Source organism: Ambystoma mexicanum, chromosome 8 (genome assembly GCF_040938575.1).
Source record: "Ambystoma mexicanum isolate Mex_15411 chromosome 8, UKY_AmexF1_1, whole genome shotgun sequence".
NCBI classification, from domain to species: Eukaryota; Metazoa; Chordata; class Amphibia; order Caudata; family Ambystomatidae; genus Ambystoma; species Ambystoma mexicanum.
In genome coordinates this window covers 621,255,607-621,276,679 of record NC_090929.1, presented here as the reverse complement: position 1 = coordinate 621,276,679, position 21,073 = coordinate 621,255,607, and the positions used below count along the sequence as shown (strand labels likewise).

General features: G+C 45.8%; 1 protein-coding gene across 1 annotated transcript in view; it reads left to right on the top strand.

The window, feature by feature from the left end:
* The window catches only part of KIF17 (kinesin family member 17), a 1,103,253-nt gene extending 1,082,461 nt beyond the window's left edge, over positions 1-20,792 (top strand). The window contains exon 14 of the mRNA XM_069610326.1: positions 19,374-20,792. Coding sequence (XP_069466427.1) covers positions 19,374-19,582 — 209 coding nt within the window. The 3' untranslated portion in view covers positions 19,583-20,792. The remainder of the gene's footprint in view (positions 1-19,373) is intronic.
* The last annotated feature ends 281 nt before the right edge of the window (positions 20,793-21,073 follow it).

The following is a 21,073-nucleotide window of genomic DNA, read 5'->3' as shown; positions in this document are numbered from 1 at the left end:
CCAAGGAAAGTGTATTGCTGGGCGGAGTAGGGGATACATTTGATGGCTCCTCAAAGAACCTTCGTGGCTTCCTTGATTCGTGTTTAGTGCACTTTACCTTTAAACTCTACTACTTTTCCACCCCCAGGGCAAAGGTGGGCTTTAGGATTTCGCATCTCTCCAGGAATGCATTAACCTGGGCTACGCCCTTAGTTAATTCTGGAGATGCCCTCCTGGATGATTATGATGGGTTCGTACAGGCTCTAAAGACCATGTTTGACCGCCCAGAATAGGCTTACAGTTCCCAAGAACGTCTATTGGATTTCCAACAAGGGTCCCAGGATATGCTTACCTATGTAACACGCTTTAAGCAACTGGCCAAGGAAGTAGATTGGTCCCCGGAGGCCTGTTTTACCCTATTCCGGAGAGGACTAAATGAAGAAATAAAGGACGAGCTAGCCAGGGTAGCTCACCCAGGTTCCTTCCAGGCCCTTGTGGACCTCTCTTTACAAATAGACTTTCGAATCCAGGAAAGGAAGGCGGAAAAGAAGAAAACAAAGATGCCTTACCAAAAGACCTCTATAGAATCTCCCTCTAAACCCAAGCCCACTCCTGCCCCGACCACAGACCCGAACCCATGCAACTGGGGGCCTTCCGCGGACCCATATCCCCGCAAGAAAGATTGCGACGGATTCACACCGGGCTGTGTATGTACTGTGCCTCAGATAAACATCTTGTGAGAGAATGTCCTTTGGCCCCTCCACAGCGTTCGGGAAACGCCAGCTCCCGATCCTAGACAGAGCACAGCTTCGGGAGAGAGATGTTTGCTCCACATCTATTCCATCCTTGAACTCTCCTGGACAAAACAACCTTGTGATCTTGCAGGCCTTACTATCGCCGTCCAAGAAAGAAACTTACCCCATTCTAGCATTAGTGGATTGTGGGGCCATAGGGATTTTTATAGATCAGTATTGGGTCACTTCCCACCACATTCCATATGAAACTCGAGACATCATGCAACCAGTAAAGGCCATTGATGGACGACCTCTCTCTTCAGGACCAATCACCCTGCAAACCAAAGAGATCCAGCTCTCGATAAACCATCATCAAGAGATGATCAAGTTTGACATCATAAAATCTGCCCATTATCCCATGGTACTGGGTATGCCCTGGTTACAGAAGCACAACCCATGCATCAACTGGGCAGCAGGATCCTTGTTTCTTGGCTCCAAACATTGCATGTCTCACTGCCTATCCCTGGATTCCTCGTCAAGATCCTCTGAAGGTACGCTGACAGACCAGCAAGGCCCACTCATGGGGCCTCATTACACGGATGGCGGAGAACCATGGCGCTATAAGCGCCATGGTTCATGTCCGTAAAATACCGGCACCGCCTTGGCGGAAAGGGGAATTACCACCCCATTCCAAGGTTGGCGGGGCGGTAATTCCCCCTTCCACCATTGCCCTTCCCCATTCCCATTTTTGGCCCATAGGGCTCAATGGGAATGGGGAAGGCGCTAATTACGGTACTGCAAATTGCGGTACCGTAATTAGCTCCCTGGGTCCCTTTGCGGGTTGGTTTTTAACGCCTGCAAAAAGCAGGCGTTAAATCCCCCAACCCGCAAAGGGACCTCATAGTAAGGCGGTAAGGATTTACCGGTACCGGTATTTTACCGGTACCGGTAAATCCTTACCGCCATCCCTGTAATGAGGCCCATGGTCTCAAATATAATCCAGGTCCCCAGAGCCTATCAGAACTACACTGATGTGTTTTCAACTGCCATAGTTCAAGTCCTACCCCCTCACAGACCTGAAGACTGCGCTATCGATACTGAACCCTCAGCAGTGATTCCCTTTGGAAGGATGTTCATCCTATCAGAACCAGAGAAAAGGGCCCTCCGAGAATACTTGGATAACAACCTAGAAAATGGCACCATACGGCCATCCAAATCCCCAGCGGGAGCTTCGTTGTTTTTCGTTCCCAAGAAAGATACTAAGGAGCTTAGGCCTTGTCTTGATTATCGTGGTCTTAATCAATGCACCCTCAAGGACCGCTACCCATTGCCCTTAATCTCGGATATCCTGGAAGCGGTGAGAGGAGCCGTAATCTTCACGAAATTGGATCTCAGAGGTGCCTACCATCTGATCCGTATAAAGCAAGGTGACGAATGGAAAACAGCCTTTAGAACACCCTTTGGTCACTTTGAATATCTGGTCATGCCTTTCGGACTCGCCAATGCCCCAGCGGTCTTCCAACGTTTTAATGACCGGGTGTTCTCCGATATACTGTTCCTCTTTGTCATAGTTTACCTGGACGACATACTGATATACTCCAAGGACCATCTCAAGCATGAAGAACATGTCGAGGCAGTCTTACAACGGCTACGTGAACATAAACTCCTGGCTAAACCCGAGAAATGCCTTTTTCATGTCTCTACTGTTCACTGTCTTGGATTTGTCCTTAGTCCAGAAGGAATTGGAATGGACCACTCAAAAGTAAATTCCATACTATCCTGGCCTGTTCCAACTACTGTGAAACAGATTCAATCCTTCCTGGGGCTTGCCAACTTCTACTGGAAATGTATACCTTCCTTTTCAGAGATAGTTCAACCGATCATTACATTGTTGAAGAAGGATACTCCCTTCCTTTGGACCGCAGCCCAAGACGAAGCGTTCCAACATCTGAAGTCAGAATTTACACAAGCCCCCATCTTGGCTCAACCTGACATTGATCGACCTTTCCTAGTGGAGACTGATGCCTCTAACTACGCCATCGGAGCAGTCTTAAAGCAGGAATTCGAGGACAAGTTGGAACACCCCATCGCTTATCTCTCGCGAACCCTAACTCCTAGCGAGACCCATTATTCTGTTCTGGAAAAGGAATTGTTGGCCATCCATCAAGCCTTCACAGGGTGGCGTCATCTACTACTGGGAGCTAAACATCCTGTTCAGGTCTGTACGGATCATCGGAATCTCCAAGTCCTACAATCCATGGAATGTAGGAATAGTCGTCAAGCCCGTTGGGCCTTCTTCTTTGCTCAGTACCAGTTCCAGATCCATCATGTACCTGGAACACACAACATAATTGCTGACGCCTTATCCCGACGTCCCGACTACGAAACTCTGGAAGATCAATCCTTCCCAAAGATGCTTCCCCATCCAATTTTCGTAGCTCAAGCAATCACTCTCCTGGAAGACATTCGGATTCAAACCCATTCCTCTGAGATCTGGAAGGAATTTACTGGGAAGAATCGATGGAATCTTAAAACCAAGGACGGGTATTTGTTCAAGGACAATGGCCTGGTCATTCCCACACAGAGACTGCGACAAAGGATTACAAGCCTCTGTCATGATACCCTTCATTCAGGACATCGTGGCATTACCAACACTCTCCGTTTAATACAAAGACAATTTTGGTGGCCAAAAATGAAAGTTGACGTCCAGCAGTACATCCAAGCCTGTGCAGTCTGCAATCAAAACAAGTATAATAACAAGAGGCGGCGGGTCTTCTACTCCAACCAATGCTACCAACAAGGCCCTGGGTATTTATTGCTACAGACTTTATTGTTGAACTACCACCTTCCAGGGGATACACAACTATCATGGTTACCGTTGATTTATTCACTCACATGGCTCATTTTACACCCTTGTATAAATTACCATCTTCCTCATAACTCGCTGGAATCTTCCTGGAACACATATTCCGACTTCATGGACTCCCTTCCAAGATCATATCAGACAGTGGTCCTCAATACGTATCTCAATTCTGGAAACACTTATGCCGTATACTAGGAATCCAACGTGCCCTCTCCTCAGGTTATCATCCACAGACCAACGGAGCTACAGAACGTGTGAACCAAGCCCTGGAGGAGTATCTTCGTTGTTTTAGCACCAAGGTTCAGGACGATTGGTCTCTTTTAATACCTGTGGCTGAATTTGCCTACAACAATTCGGATCACTCGGCTGTCAAGACCAGCCCCTTCTTCTGCAGCCAAGGATTCCATCCTTCGGTTCTACCATCCCTTCTCCCACATCCTACACCAGTTCCTACAGTCGACTCCTGGATTGAAATCCTCATCAATGTACACAAGGAAGCCAAAGAACACCTCGAAAGGGCCCTATGCAGTGGGTGATAAGGTCTGGCTATCCTCGAAACTTCTGCCTCGACACTTACGACCTAATAAGTTGGCTCCTCGGTACTATGGCCCTTATTCCATAAAAGAAATCAGTAACCCAGTGGCCTTCCGACTCAAATTACCAGACTCCTGGAAGAGGATCCACCCAGTATTTCACACATCTCTAATGAAATCATACGTCCAGACCTCCCGGTCTGCTCCAAGATCTACCCCTCTGGTGGTCGACGACCAGCTAGAATACGAAGTGTACCGAATTTGTGACTCCAGGTACAGATGTGGTCAGTATCTGGTGGAGTGGAAAGGCTATCCACCCAGTGAACTCTCCTGGGAACCGGTCTCAAACATAAATGCCCCCAGGCTACTTCAAAGGTACCACCTTATACACCCGGGCAAACCCGGAGGAACAGGCCTTCGGAGGAGGCATGCTGTCATGAACCATCGGACGCGTCCTTTCTGGACTTCCTGGTCCCTGACCCATAGGGGCTTGCACTCAGCAGTACTCCCAACATGGCCACCAAACGTGAAATACTGTTTACCAGTTTCCGCGCCGTACGTATTACATTCTATAAAGCGGAAACGCCCCCGCGGCCCTGCGCGTCTCAACGCTACCGCTTGCCGTGGCTAGACGTGTGCTGCCGTAGTTCGCTTGTGTTTTTCCTTTGATTCCTGGTTCCCCTAAATTCCTCCTCCTTCATTCCCCCTCCTTTTGTCCTCCTTGCATCCTGGATCTCCATGTACTCGTCTTCCGTGTGCACTCTTTACTGTTTTCCTGGATTTCCTCAGACTTCCCGGACATCTGAACGTTCCCAGGACTCGGAACGCTGAACGCATGCTGGAACCCGAGGACCTGCACTCAGGGTTATACAAGACCCGAACTCTACAAAAGAAAACTCCATCGAAGAACTCCCACAAACAACAAAGACAGGTGAGAAGGGGGGGAAACCTGTGACACCCAGCACAAGGAGACTGCACAGTATTCACCCCCCACTGGTCACGGCAGAAGGGCATGCTCCGCACTAGATGCCAGGAACACAAAAAAACCTGAGGGGCAGGACAGTGACAATGTCGACTAAGGCGAATAAAGATAAAGTGAAGCAGACGTCTATGGACACGTTCACCAGACCCACGCAGGCGTTGGAGGGGGCGAAGGGGCAACCACAAGAGCCGTCAGACGGGGCCACACCAGACTGAATGGATAAACAAATCTTGGCAGCCATAGCAGAATTGAAAACGTCCTTGGAATTTAAAATAGATGCCATGCAGATAGAGATGAACCTGCTGTGGCAAGACGTCAGAGCATTGTGAGAGCGAACAGGGGCATTGGAAAAAGAAGTGCAAGCCAACACCAGCGGCTGCAAGGGCAACACCACAGAGATCTCATACCTGAAGCAACAAGTTCAGAACTTTGAAAACAGGGCAGAGGAGGCAGAAGGCCGGGCCAGACGGAACACCGTTTGGATCATCAGGCTACCGGAAGGCGAGGAGGGACGGCACCCAACCAATTATATAGAGGACATGCTACTACAGGAAATTGCAGTAGGTATGCTCTCCCACGGATTCATGGTGGAGAGCGCGCACAGGGCACAGGTGCCGCGACCACGACCGGGGGCCCCGCCGAGACCAATAATAGCCAAAGATACTGGAACATTTACGGAAAGGTGGCACTGTCAACAGAGCATCGGCGTCCGTCACAGCTTACCCAGACTATACCTTTTTAGTACAAAAGCAAAGAATGGATTAGAGGGTGGCGAAAAGAAGATTGCGTGCGGCCCAACTCAAGGATATGCTCTTGTATCCCGCCAAGATGAAGGTGCTGCACAAAGACTGCGCCTGTTTTTTTGAGACCCTGGAAGAAGTAAACAGCTGGCTGGATTCCCAGAATATGCCGGAGAAAGAGCGAGACTGTGAAGGCGTGGAAAGTGATAAGTGATGCGCAGAGGGGACACTTGATGTATAACAATGGAGGGAGTGGGAGGTGTTGCATAAGCTTGTGGTAGAGACAATTGGACTATTAATAAGCTAAGCCGCAAGGCCTATGACTAATAACGAATATGCGGGAGTTACACTGGAATCGCTCTTACCCCCAGTAGGTTAGCTAGTTGAGGTACTGGTAGCACGGTACCCACCTGTCACGCTCTGAGTAGCGGCCTCGGGCTTGGAAAGCAGGGAGAAACAGGGTTGCCTGAGACTCAGTTTTGGAGCTCGGCAATTGTTGGGGTTGCGTGGGGTAGGTGGGGAGGGGAGATGGGCAAGTTGGGGATGTTATCAGGGGATAAGCCTACAGACTGACATCGGGAAGAGAAGGAAGGGATGTGGGTGGAGGGATGAGAGAGCGGCACAATGGATACTATGGGGGAGCTACAAATAATGACCTTGAATGTGCACGTGTTTAACAACTATATCAAACGAAACAGGGTTATGATGTATCTCAGAAGGCAGAAAATAGACACAGCATTGCTACAAGACACCCACTTGAATAAAGATAAACAAAAAGTAATGATAAAGAAATGTAAAGGGACAACCCTGGGGGCAACTTATTCAGCGTACGCTAGAGGAGTCATAACATGGATAGCACCTCATGTCCCGTTCAGGTTGTTACAGTCTACTGTGGACAAAGAGGGGAGGATTGTATTGATAAAGGGGATGGTGGAGAACAAAGAAGTGAGTATAATAAATGTCTATGCACCAAATCAGGACACTGCAGCATATTTCAGGGCCCTGTACACACCGGTTAGCCCATACGTTGATGGAACAGTGATCTGGGGAAGGGACTTTAACTGCACCCTAAACCCATTAACAGACAGGTCAGACAAAAAGGTACTGCTCCCGACCCCAGCAACCAGGGCCCTCAACAACCTCTTGCAGGCTTTCAGATTGGTAGACATATGGAGGGAGTGCCACACGAATTACAGGGAATACTCACACTGCTCTGCACCACAAAACCTATACACAAGGCTGGACTAAATATTTATCAATATGGCGGTAACCTGGGAAGTGTCGACAGTAGAATATAAAGCTATGGTCCTGTCAGATCATGCACCGTTGGTGTTGACGTGGAGGAACAGGCCAACCCGGAGCCAAGATCCCCACATGGAGATTCAGGGCTGAATTACTGAAAGACGTGTCGTTCAGGGAAGATCTAAGGCGGGATATAGTGGAGTACTTTACACATAATACGGGAAGTGTAGACTTGGCAGGGACATTGTGGGAGGCATTAAAGGTAGTGATCAGGGGAGTGGCAATGGCTAAATTCAAAGGGTTACTAAATATAATAACACGTGAGCTGCAAAATGCAGAACAGAAACTGGAAGAGCTGATGAAAAAGGGCACCAGAGCCCCAGCAGGGGTCGAGATTATGTCCCAATTACAGCAGGAGTGCAAAAAGCACTGGGAGAGGCTGGCCAATTTAAGTTACAAAAAATATGTGGAGAGACAACATGCAGAAGAGGATATACCTGGCAGGTTGTTAGCCTGGCTGTACAAGAGCGAAAACCCTAAGCAAGCAATTAGAGCAGTATACGGACCAGATGGGCAGTTACGACAGACACAAGAAGGAGTCAATGAATGTTTTGTTGAATATTACAAGCCACTGTATGCAGACTCCAATATAGAGGGAGAGATAGATATACAGGAAGTGTTGAGAGAGATCATACTCCCCAAACTAGAAGGGGCAGAGAGAGAAAGCTTAGAAGTCCCAGTAACGGTAGAAGTGGTAGAACAAGTCATCAAGCTACAGCCTACTAGCAAAGCCCCAGGGGCAGACGGACTCCCTAGCGAATTCTACAAAACGTATAAATCGGCATTGCTCCCCCCGATGCTAGAAATGTTCAACGAAGCTCTCAGCAAAGACAAGTTGCCTGAGACCCTACGAGAAGCGATTATTGTCCCGCTACTGAAGCCCAACAAACTACACAGATTGCGGGTTTTATAGACCCCTTTCATTACTAAATCAAGATAGCAAGATCCTGACGGCTGTGATGGCTAATAGGTTAAGACCAGTCATATGTGAAATTGATACACCCAGACCAGAGTGGGTATGTCCCACATAGGAATATAACGAATAACTTGCGGAGACTCCACCATGTTATAGATCAAAACAGAGGGAACACAGATGAAGCAGCAATAGTCTCACTTGCCACTGTAAAGGCGTTTGACTCAGTGAAATGGCCTTGGTTAATGGCGGTCCTAGAGGTAAACGGGATATGGCCCATGTATATGAGATGGGTGAGATTATTATATAGCGAACCAATAGCACGAGGCAAAAACGGGCTCTCATATATCAGACCAATGGCAACTCAGTAAAGGCATTAGGCAGGGATGCCCCTGGTCCCGGATGCTATTCATTCTAGCGCTAGAACCGCTGGCAGCGTACCTGAGACACCAATATGGGGAGATAGGACTCAGTACAGGGAGTAGGCAGCATTTTATATCACTATATGCCGATGATATGCTACTGTACCTGCGTTACCCAGAAGAAAACCAACAATATATCTTGGAGGTAATGGAATGATACGCGAGAGTATCGGGCATAACGGTCAACCCCCAAAAGTCCAGTATGTTCCCCGTAGGGAGATATAAGGACAAGCCTATACAGGAGCTGCCAGTACTACAGATCACTTGGGAAACTGTCAAGTTCCGATACCTGGGTATAGAGGTGTACCGCAACCCTACTGCAGAACAGGAATATAATACTGAAAAGGTAGTGACCAATATAGAAAAGAGCATGGCATTCTGGGTCAAATTACCATTGGCTATGGTAGGGAGGGCGGCCCTACTGAAAATGGTGGTGCTGCCCAGGCTATTACGCTACAAACATTCCGTATGCAATACCAAAACGATTTATATGTAGAAGGTTGCTATGGCATAATTCTAGGAATAGAATGGCGTTGAGGTGTACTACATAGTTAGCCAACTGCAATACATAGCAAGATGGTTATTGGATGAAAGAACATCAGAATCAGACCTGTTGGGTGTGGAGTGTACGCCTTATTTTTTGAATGAAAGGATGTGGTTGCCTAAGCAACGAGGGGTAGGCGAAAGCAGACTGTTAGATCTAGGGGGTGAGATGTGGAGGAGAGCGTGTAAACTAATAGGAAATCCAGCCCCGTTCTCCCCGCAGATACCCCTAGTGGTGCTGGAAGGGGTCAATGACCAACTCAGATTGAACATTAGGAGAATGTGGGAACCAGTGGGCATAGCGCGGGTGGGGGATGTATGGATAGACATGGAACCTAGAGAGTTTGAGGAATTGGTGGAGGACACAGGGTTGCACCGGGACAGCACATTACGTATCTGAGGCTGGCGGGTATAATGAGAAAGAAGTGGGAGGATGGAGGGCTAGAGAGACAACCAGATTCAGTGATAGAAACCTTCTATGTGTGTCAGAGGGAGGACACGAAGTCTCACGCATATATGAGTTGTTGATATCTAAGATCGGGAAAGAAAGTGTGCAAACAAGGGCAGACTGGGAGAAGGAGGTGGGAGAAGCAATGGATGATGGGTTATGGATTAGAGCGCCAGGATACCATAAAAAGGTATTGAGAAATGCCAGACTACAACAGATCCAACTATATATAACACACAGAGCGTATATGACCCCGGGGAAAATAGCGAAGTTTAAACACATGACTGTACAGACATGCCCGAAGTGTGGGGAAATAGAAGCAGGAATGGTACATATGTTCTGGTCTTGCCCCGAAATTGGAAGATTCTGGAAGGAGGTAGCTCGACTCCTGACCGATGTAGACATTAACTTGGATGTGAGTAATCCCTGGGCATGCCTACTAGGGGGGTCCTCAAGACCGCGCAAAGCCAAACACATAAGTAAATTGAAAGACCTGGCATATATCTTAGCCAAGCGCAGAATTGCAATGAGCTGGAAAGCGCGTGTAAGACTGTCGGCCCGACAACGGTGTGGCAAGAGGTGTCGGAAGGGGATGAGGGAGGAGGAGTGAGAGCGATGTGGGAAGTAGGCTGGGGGTATGGCAGAGTTGGAAGTTGAGGGAGGGGAAGAAACAGTAAAAGAATGTTTGACTGACAAAGCAACACAAACTGTGTGACAATGTAAAATGATGCAATCTGCAATGGCAAACAAATAAAAATCATTAAAAAAATATATATATATATATTCTAGTGTCTGAATATTGGCGCTTTGTCTGCAATAAGCAGGGGCATCCATTCAAGGTAACCCCATTATTGCTAATTGTGCGTATGGTGATAACGGAGACCTAATATGACAAAGGAGACATTGCAGCTACATCATTGTTTCTTATTTCTAAAACATTGGAATCTGAGAAAGAACAAATTCTGCAACAGTTGTTCCTTCAACAGGGCCATGGATCATTCCTATATTATTTTGCATTCCTCATGGATGATTTGATTCATAAATGGGAACGTTAAATCGTTGTGTTCTCAGTTGCCAGATCTCGTAAAGGAATTTTATTCTATTAAAAGAGAGATGACTTTTGTCCCTGAAGATGATGTCCAGGGCACATAAACACCTTAAGGAAAGTCATATCTACACAGGAAGTACATTACCCCACATTTGTAAAAAAAAATATTTTTCCCACCTTTCCCAAGAGGAGAACACTCAATATGGGGATGATCCATGGTGTGAGAAACAAGTTGGTTAAAGAGGAATGGTTTTACACATTATTATCAGGTGAAGACTGTACAACTGTGTGAAAGACCTGAACCCCATATTGGCTGATAGCTGATGATTAATGTGTGTTAGATCTTAAATAGTGTATTAGTTGATTACTAATTTGTTGTGAATTTTGTGCAATAAAATACATGGAATCAATGCATTTTAATGCATTTTGTGAGCTATAAAAAGGTTTAACAGAGTTTTTGAAAGAATAGCACTTATCCAGGGGCTATCTGTGTCACATATACAATATGTATGCTCAAGACATGGGAATGTGGGTCTTAAAAGGGAATAGGGCCATTTAGGGCATAGTATGAAATATCCACCTTGGTTTCAATTTTCTTTCCATTTTGCATGATTAATAGTTTTGGAATAAGTAATTTACCAATAGGTAACAGTGAAAAATATAACAAGTGGCAATGCAATATGATTGGAACCACTGCTGTATTGTTTGATAAGATATGATGTATTAAAAGCGCATTAGGTACACTCAACCAACAAGCAAGTTCAGGGTCTTCCACATGAAACAAACAACATGAATAGAAAGCATTATTAACATACACTACACATTGGACATTTGCATAAAAACAAAGGTCATAAGATTTGGGTGGGCCCTGTTCTCAATCATTTACATGTAAAGGGAAAAATATATGCGTATCTACTTAAATAAATTCCTTAATAAGGCTGTGGCAAGTAAGCACCTGCTCTGAAATCCATCTTGGCAGTAATGACCTGATTACTTTCCAGTTATCGTCATTAAACTTAGTCTTACTCTTCCTTATGCCAGTCCTCAAATAAGAGAGGACACCTCTGAGACAGAAAACCCTGTTCCTCAAAAAAGAAAAAGAAAAATGGCTCCCCAACCAATGCCAATACTCACAGGGAAGTAGGGCTGTTAAGTATTACGAAGACAAATAGGACTCAGTGTAATGAATATTACTGGTAAGTAATTGAGGCATTACCCTTTTGTCCGTCTTCCTTGTGCTAGTCCGAACAGAAGTGGTGATACCAAGCAGGGTTGGGTGCCCGAGACACAACAAAAAAACATCACTTCCCCAAGAAAATGCACACCAGCACCTCTAAAAAACAGCCACTGAAAGAGATTTGCAAGCCAGCACCTTGAAGCAACCCTTTCAACTCGAGTCTCAAGAAAGCCCAGTTTGTTTAAGGATAATTGCACATTGTTGGCAAGTTCCAGTATTTAGCCATCCTTCCAAACGTGCATAGGAGTAAATATACTTTATTCACTGCTGTGACTACCGTCCTGTCCATAGCCCCATTTCCTCCATATGATCCCACTAATAAGAACCTAGTGTATTCACGTTGATAAAAAATGACTGCCTATTGAGGTAGAGAACATGTGCAATGGAGGTCCCTTATAGGAGGCATATACGGATATGTCCATGCTTCCACTATGTTTCTTTTTCAGAATTAATACTTTTGTGAACCATGTTCTGGACAGGTTCTCTTCCCGGGGATAACATTTCAGACGAATCAAGGAAAGACAACTGATTATTATGAGTAATACTGAGTAATTTTCACTCTTCATCATTTGCAAGCATGCTCCATGTGTGCATTATTCAAAACTTCTGCTTTAGCACACAGTCTGTGAGGATGAACCACGGGTTCTATGAGGAGGATGCTGTGATCACCTCTGCCCTGTCTCCTTGGCGTGGTAGTCTATCTAAGCTTCCAGTCCCACTGTAAACCAAGAAGATCTATAGAAGAGCTAAACATGTAGAACCAATGGTGAGACTGCCCAAAAGCCAGCACAAATCCAGGGTAATTATTTAAAAAAATAGACCAAATACAACAGATCATCGAATTAACCTCCCCCAGCATTATCCCCCCTGTATCTCAGCACACACACAGGCACTCTGGACCAAATGTTCTCCTATCTCCCCCTGGACCTCATAAAAACGCTTGCCTACTTCAAACCTACCTTCTACTCTGACAATATCCACCCAGTCTCCATCATTAAACAATTGATGGGCCCAAGGCTCAACACAGTCCTCAGCATCATTTATGCCTCCCTCACTGAAGCGTCATTCCCGGACACCCTCAAGACTGGCCTCATTTGACCTCTTTTGAAAAAAACGACCCAAGAGCCAGTCGACCTGGTTAACTACCGGCCCATTACACTCCTGTTTATCAGCAAAATCTTGGAAAAAGTAGTCGCTACACAACTACTCGCCAGAATCAGATAATTATACCTTCTAACCGAATATCAGCTGAGGTTCTGCCCCAAGAGTAGTTCTGGGGCAGCCACCATCCCAGTGGTGGATGATGCCTTCCAAAACATGGATGCCTGCGACTCATGCTCCCTAGTGCTCTATGACCTCTTAGCTGTATTAGACCCCATTAACCACTGCATCCTCTTCTCCCTCCTCGCTGACACGATGGGATTCTCTGGCACTGAGCCTTATTACTCTACCGGCGTGTTGCCTCCGAACTCATAACACTGTTCTACCACCTGATATCCTGGTGCCACCAGGACATCACATGTCCCAGCAGCCTGGGATATCAGGAGGCGGAAAGTGTAAGTCCCCATTCCCGTGGGGTCCCATAGGACTCCAGTAGAATGGAGATACGGAAGCACTAGCACCGTTGCTAACAGTGCTTATGCTCCTGTGAAAGCCATGTCTGCAGGGGCTGGTGCCCCGGCAGGCCAGTGTTACGCTCACCTGGTATCCATGGGGACGCCACCCGGCCAGTTGGTCGCTGGTATCCTCTCAATGATTCCCTGGGATGATTCTCGTGGAAGTTCTGCCTGGAAATACAGGAGGACTGTGTTTAGGACTGGCCGACCAAGGTAAGTTTTCCCCCCACCTCCCATGTGACTTCAGCCCCTCTGGGCCCTCTTCTCACCTTGTTGTAGAAGTTGGCGTGCTCTCTGTCCTGCTTTCTGGGCAGGGGCGCGTTGACTTTCGTGGGCATGTGTGGTCCAGTTACTTCGCTGACAGCGGCCCAAGTAATGTCTTTCAGGTAGGTCTTATTGCTGTTTATGAGTTGTTATTCTTGCATGCCTTTCTCTGTTTGATAATGTCTCTTTTTATCTCCCTTAGGTGTGCGGAGCGTCCGCGTGGTGAACTGGCTAAGCTGGGCCTCGCCGGTAAACGATGGCGCGCAATAAGCGCTATGATGCGGTAAGTGCTTTGCGCAGCGCAGTAATGTCTTGTCTTCGCTGACCTGTGTTTTCTCCTTTTTTCGTAGGTCGCGGTGTGCTCCCAGTGCTTGTGGGTTTCCGGAGCGATGCCGGCCGAAAGGCGATCAGCCAGGTAAGTCTTTTAAGGAATTTGTGGTTGAAATGTCTCTAATGCCTCCTTTAATGATGTCTTTTCTTCCTTTTTCAGGTCCTTTGGTCCGGGCGAAGCGCAGATCCAACAGAGCTACCCAGGAGCGCAAAGCAGTGAAGGATGGAGATCGCCGGGCAAAGCGCAGATCCAACAGAGCTACCCTGGAGCTGCGAGCAGTGAAGGATGGAGATCGCAGGTAAGATGCTGCTGCTAACAATGTTCTTTTGTCTTTCTGCAGGTTCTGATTTCCCAGGCTCGTGAGTCAGCTGGACACGGTGAGCGTCACGTTGCTAGCTGCAAAGTAACGCAAAGCGTGTTGTCTTGTTCGGGTGTGGTTTAACTAGCCTCTGCAAAGTAGTCCAGGTAAAGTACTCCCTAGGCCACCACACCCAAAACAATATACTGCATAGCTTGGTTCTTAGGAATCAAGCTATGTGGATGCCTCCATGTTGGATGAAAGCCTAAATTAAGTAGTTCCCTGAGCAGATGTCTTTCACTGTGCATGAGCCTGCGCCAAAGGCGCCAGGACTGGCCCCAAGAGGGCCTGAGGCGTGGATGCCAAGCCTTATTTGAGATCCGAGTCCTGATTCCACCTGGCCAATGAGCTTGCCAGTGGGGATCAGGGCTGAAGGTCATGACAGCCAGACCTGAAGGGAGCAACTGCCCCTGCAAGCATACTCATCGTCTGGCAGTCCGCAAACATTGCCGGTATGTTGCTACTGGTAACCTTATTTCCGGACCGCCAGGCTCGTGATGCGGCCCAACTATTTTGAAATTGTTTGCGTCCTACCTCCCGGGCAGATAACAGGATGTCCAGGTGGACATGTTGCGTTCTAACCGGCTCCGAACCTCCTGTGGGGTCCCCACAGCCTCCATCCTCTCAATGATCTTTTTTAATTTGACATGCAGCTTCTGGGCACACTCCTGAAAGATCCTGATATAGCCGTCCACCAATATGCGTATGATACTCAGTTATACATGAAAGTATAATACCCACAGGACATCAGTCATCTCCATGATTACCTAGCCATCATCCAGTTCTGGAGGCCGACTGCCAACCTCAAACTTAACCCCTCCAAGACCAATTTCGGACTCATCAGTACCCCTGGTAAACAACAAATTGTCCAACCATGGCTCAATGTGACTAAAAGGATTTGATCCGCAACTCTCTGATTCAGCAAAATCATTAGGCTTCACATCAACAGCAGCCTGTCCTTCGAGAAACACACAGTCATGAAGGCCCAAAGGGCCTGGCTCCAAATACCACCTTTCGCAAAATCAAACCCTTCAACCCACTGCAGGACTTCCGTAGTGCGGGCCCTTGTGGTCTTGCAGATTGATTGGGGAAATGCCCTCCTGGTGGGGCTCTGATCTGCTTACTTGGCTCCCCCAAAGGCAGTCCACCACGTTGCAGCATGTCTTATTACGGGTGGTGGACATTTCACCAAATCACCCCATCCTATGTGAACTACATCGGCTTCCTCTCCAGGCCATTTTACTTTTCAAGACTGCATGTGTCATCTACAAATCAGTCACAAGTAGAACACCAGTGTACTTGGCAGGCTAATCTCCACATATCTGGTGGCACACACTCCTCGCTCAGCAAATCGACCAAACAGTTTGAATCACAACTCATCCGCAAAGGGAGGACCCACAAACAGTCCTTCTCTTATCATCCACCCTCTGCAACTTGTTCTTGGTATCAGATCAGCATATCCCTGCAATTCTCCAATCTCTCAAAAAGTAGCTTTTTCAACACCACCTGACCAAAGACTAATCCCAATGAACGCATAGACTGATGCACAGACCGCAATTCACAGTACTGCTCTACTGTTAAAATACAACAGTCAAAATACTGTACAGCGTTCTGCTGCTTTCGAACTATGTGCCCGTTTTAAACAATTAGATACAAATAGTGCAGTTCAGAGCCAGTAAACATTTAGCCACGATCAGACGCCGGGGTATAAGTCTATTACTCAATACCAATAATAAGTGAAGGCTTGTCAACATTGAGTTTATAATGAAAACAGGGGTTGAATACCACAGGGTGCATACATTACCAAGTACAGATCTGGTAGATTAGCCAGGAGATACACCGAAGTTCAGACACAAGAAGTCTGAGAGGACATGTGGATAGCTAAGGGCACAAGATAATTCCAGTCTGACGCATAGAAGCTGGAGGAGTATGGCATCAAGTGCAATATAAATGACCAATTTAAATTAAAAAAAGGGCAGAGTTTCTTTGAGTATGAGCAAGAGTATGCAGAATAGAAATCTCCAACACAACACAGGGCGTGCCTTATTTAGAAGCAGTGCGTGCACATCCATGTTCTGTTTTTCCGTTCCTGAGTTATCCACATGATGATCTACGCATGGGTTATGGCACTTAGCGCTGGCAGAGCTTTGCTGCAGGACTGCACCATGGGATGTGTAGTCCATGGCTATGGCTGCACTCCAGGAGATGTGTTAACAATTCCTGAGAGACACTTCTCAGAGAACTGTGTGCTTGCATTCGATGCTGTAACTGCTAGTCACATTCTTTAACAAGGTGTACATTACTACACTTTTAAACGAGGTCCGTTTTCAGATCCTTTTAATCCATGATTTCTGTCCAGAGAAAACAGACAGAGTTAGCGCATGTTCTGCCAATGCATTTCGGACCTCAGTCCGTCCTCAGGTCAGGCTTTTTTACACAATAGAGAAAAAACATCAGTTAAAAACAAATAATCAGAAGATATTACCGATATAACAGAAAACGTAATACGTGATAAACAAATAGAACAGACAAGACAAAGCAAAAGCAGACATCATTAGTATGTTCACCTTAAAGAAAATGTATGATAATCCCACAATCACATTACCTGTGTGCATAGTGTTTGCACCACATCTAAGATATAAGACAAATATGTCCCTCAACGTTCATGTTTGTTCTATCAAAAACCACTAAATAATGTATTGAGATCATGGCAACCTTTCCACGTACACCCACATTTTTTTACACAATTCCTGACACACTTTGTCAAAAAAATCCTGCAAATAGATATACCCATATTTATGAAAAAGATTATCTGTGGTAGTCACGTCGATCAAAATTGTGAGAAAAAATATATTGAGAGAAAAAAAATGAGCAAGCTTACCTTCAGAGAGGTAACATCCTTGTGTGTATGGTAAACTGCCATAATAATCATACATTGTGAAGTGAACAGGATTATGTGTGTGTTCCAATATATTCTCTGAAAATCGCGGCAAAAGGCCCTGCTGCGCATTGCTGTGAAGACGTAATGCGTGAAGGGACGTCACATGAGATGCCGAGGAAGTCTCCAGCGAAGCCGTACAACAGTGGGGTCAGGTGCAAAAGAGGGACCCATGGCACATCTACATGGAACCCAACAAATTGCAAGTAGGCATAGTTACAGACGAAGATTACCTGAATCATCATGTTCGTATATTCCTTTGTACATTTTTATAGCAAATAAAAACAGAATCGGAGTGCTATATTTTGTTTTAGAGAAAGAAGAGTATTTTGATTATCGTGTACAAATGAGTGCAACCTCCCTCTGACTCTAAATGAAAAGTCAGTTGGACCTTTTGGTAGGGGAAACCAATCTAAAATGATTTTTCGAGCCTACAGAGATTTGCCAAAACTGTTTGCTGGATTTCAATCCATTTACAATTTCTTGTCTCACTTAGAGGATACAGGAATAGTAATGTGGTCAGGTGTGTTATTGCTCTACAATAATTCCATAATTATTTTGGACAAAATCAAATTGTAACAAAATTTACAGGATTGTATGATGCACAAATAGGTGACCATTCATGTGGTCTTGTACACAGCTGTACACTGGCAGTTCAGCCTCTCCCACATCACACTTTGGTCTATGTTGTGTTCTGCCCTCTTTTGGGAGTATTTATCTAGTTGCATTTATTGTAGTCTCTTGTTTCCAACAGTAATGGCTTACAAGTAGGCTGTAACAAAGAGTAGAGTCAGTCCTAGTATAAGGGAACTTTACATAGAAGTATTTCTGGATTGATTGACATATAATGGATTGTGAAGGGGTAAGAGTGGGGACGTATACCGGGAGCAGGGACTTGAGAATCTTTCAGATGTCAACCATAAGCCGTGCTCAATGTATAAAAAAGTAAGTGCCAGGGCCCAAATATTTTCTAGCACTCCTGTGACACTGCGAGTGGACAGTGCCCCACCACTGCTGCCACCACCCATAGGTGCTCCCCACAGTATTGACATATTTGGGGTTACACTACAGCCCACACCTGCTCATTGTGGTTGACCGATGCACTGACTATCACCACTTCTCACTTCATAATTAAAGTGAGTCTCAGACAATAAGTGCCGGGGAACAAAAATAAGTGCCAGGGCTCAGCCCTGGCAAACACCCACACAAATGAAGCACTGAGCACAAGGCATTGCCTGTATTTTGGGTGACACAAATGGGGTTGCATTTAGGTTCAGCGATTCTTAAGACCTCTATTCCTTCTGGTATCTCAGGATTTTTATAACATTTTGGACATATATTGTATACGTTTTGTTTCCATTCTTTATACATTGACGTTTTCATTTTCAAATATGGTTAAAAGGGCTAACGTCCATAAGTGAAAATGCAACGCCAAATGTAACCAATTTCTGCTGTTTTTTTCTAGCCATACTAAAGGATACATATTGAGCAGTGACACTTGTTAATACAAACAAAAGAAGCCCTGCATCACTAGAGGAACTATTGCCGCCTAAACAGAACCAATTACCCTCCTCCCACACCCGCCTCCCGTAAACACAACTTATATGCTAGCACAACCCACATCCAATAGAGTTGTGGGCAGCAAAAATACATTATTTCAAGGTACCTCCAACTCACAAAGTCCTGCAAGATTTGTGACTACAGTGGTTAAAGTGGTAAACTAGGGAGGGTTCTGTGAGATGATAGGTGGAGAAATGAGGGGGTTACAAGGGCTCTAGTGACCCTCATATGCTGTGTATTTCCATATATCTATTTGAAATTACTTTAATTTATTGTTGCAATTAAGTATGTGTGAATTACTATACAGGCATTTCCACACAACCCTTCTCAATCTATCCTGCTGTTTTCAAGTCTGTACCTCAGATGCCTGTTGGAGGCAAGCTACTGAAATACTAATGATGGTGATGTACACTGTGATCCTTTATCAGTGTTTTGGAAATAAATATACTTGATAAGACTGTTGAAAATTGAATCATCTGATGTTTATGATACAGTGATACGGTGTCTGCTCAATTCTTCCCTGCATTAACATTTGTATTTCTCTTTTACTCCCCTTCGGCAGCTCTTCATAACTCTCCACCAGTATTCACAGCTCCTTTAAACAACACATCCTCTATGATGACCGCCAGCATGTCTTCTGTTTCACCCATCCTAGGGGCGGACATGCCCCAGCCCCGTCCCTACCGTCTTGAGTCACTGGAGCACATTACGCCATCCAACAAAAGCAAGCGGAAAAAGAATAAGGCACCACCCAACCTGGAGCCCCTCTGAAATGACTCCTGTGATGAAGTCAGTAATGGGGTCCTACTGCCAGGAGAACGAATGGTGCCTTTGATAATATGATTATGGATCGACAGCAGCTCCTCAGTTGCAATAGACACATTCTCCTCCTCTGCGCCTGCCGGGACCCTATCTTATCCTCCTCCATCTGCATAACATTTGAAATCATGGGGCACAGCCTGCTGTTAAGGAAGCTGTTATCCTCCAGAGGCCCTCTTACATTCAGAGTGGATCTCTTTGCTTGCCTATGGCGTAGATAGGAGGGATACAGTGTACACCAACTTCACTTACACTGGATCACATTGTTTCTTCAGCTGGTTCATTAAATCCCAATTTGGTTCTGCTTTCACACCCTCCATCACCATTACCAATTCAAAGAAGATTTGGGTGCCAAAGAAGGGTATCCAATCTGACATCACAAGGCCTCAGGATAGCCATTTAGCCAGAAAATGTAATTTCTCTGCCAAATCTTACTGCACTAAATGCCTCGCCTGTAGTTTTATTCAAACAAAGTTAAGCAACATTTTGTTGTCCCATGAGGGATTTGTCATTCAAGATTGATGATGTTATAGAAAATCCCCCAACATTGCTGCCTCTGATGTCGTCTGGTCACGAGTGTCAGACCAGAATGGTTCTTTTACTTCTGCGCTCCTTCAGGAGGTAAAAGGTGACAACGTCAAGTCAGAGATGGATGATGGGATTGCAGATTTCTGAAGAAGTTGGTCCAGATCAACATTTATTTTTAAGTGGTACAGAGACTGACATGGCGTGCAGAAGGGACAGGTGGCTCTGCTGCATCGAGGACATTTAGAGAAGTCCTTGTAAAGAACTCCCTCATCACTGGCCTGTGTTTAGATTGTCACTGATTGCCTTTGTAGTCCCCTTTGCTTAGACTTCCCTCCCTTGAGCGCACATTGTAGAGTCCTGAATGTGTAGCAGGGGCTCTCAGTGCATGACAGATTGCCCCCTGAACTGGTGTAGGCCATCTCCTTCTGTGAAGGCTTCCTTGCTACATGAACATCAGCAGTGTCTGAATTAGGCCTAATTGGCGTACACAGGACATGCTCACATGGCAACCTTTCCCAAGGTCACTGCCCAAAATCATCTACTCTGTACGTTAACCTGTTTTGTAATATTGGCTGTTCTTTTTTGGTGTCAATTTCTCAAAGATGCAAATCACAATAAACTGCCTTTTGAGAAATTGTGTTAGGGGATTCATCTGTACGCTTTGTATGAACCCCAATTCTGTGACCTTATTTACTCAATGTACTAAAAAACCTTCTTATCTCCAAAGACTGGAACCTGGAGAGAGTCTTTTGGTTGTCACTATAACTGTTAAGGTTCCAAAGACACTGATCTAGCAACCTGCAACTACATTACGTGCAAATTAAGGCTGATTGTCTACCATCACTGTATGGAAACATTTACAACCACGACCGGTTCAGCAGATTGCCAACATTTCTGACAAACTCTCTCCTTACT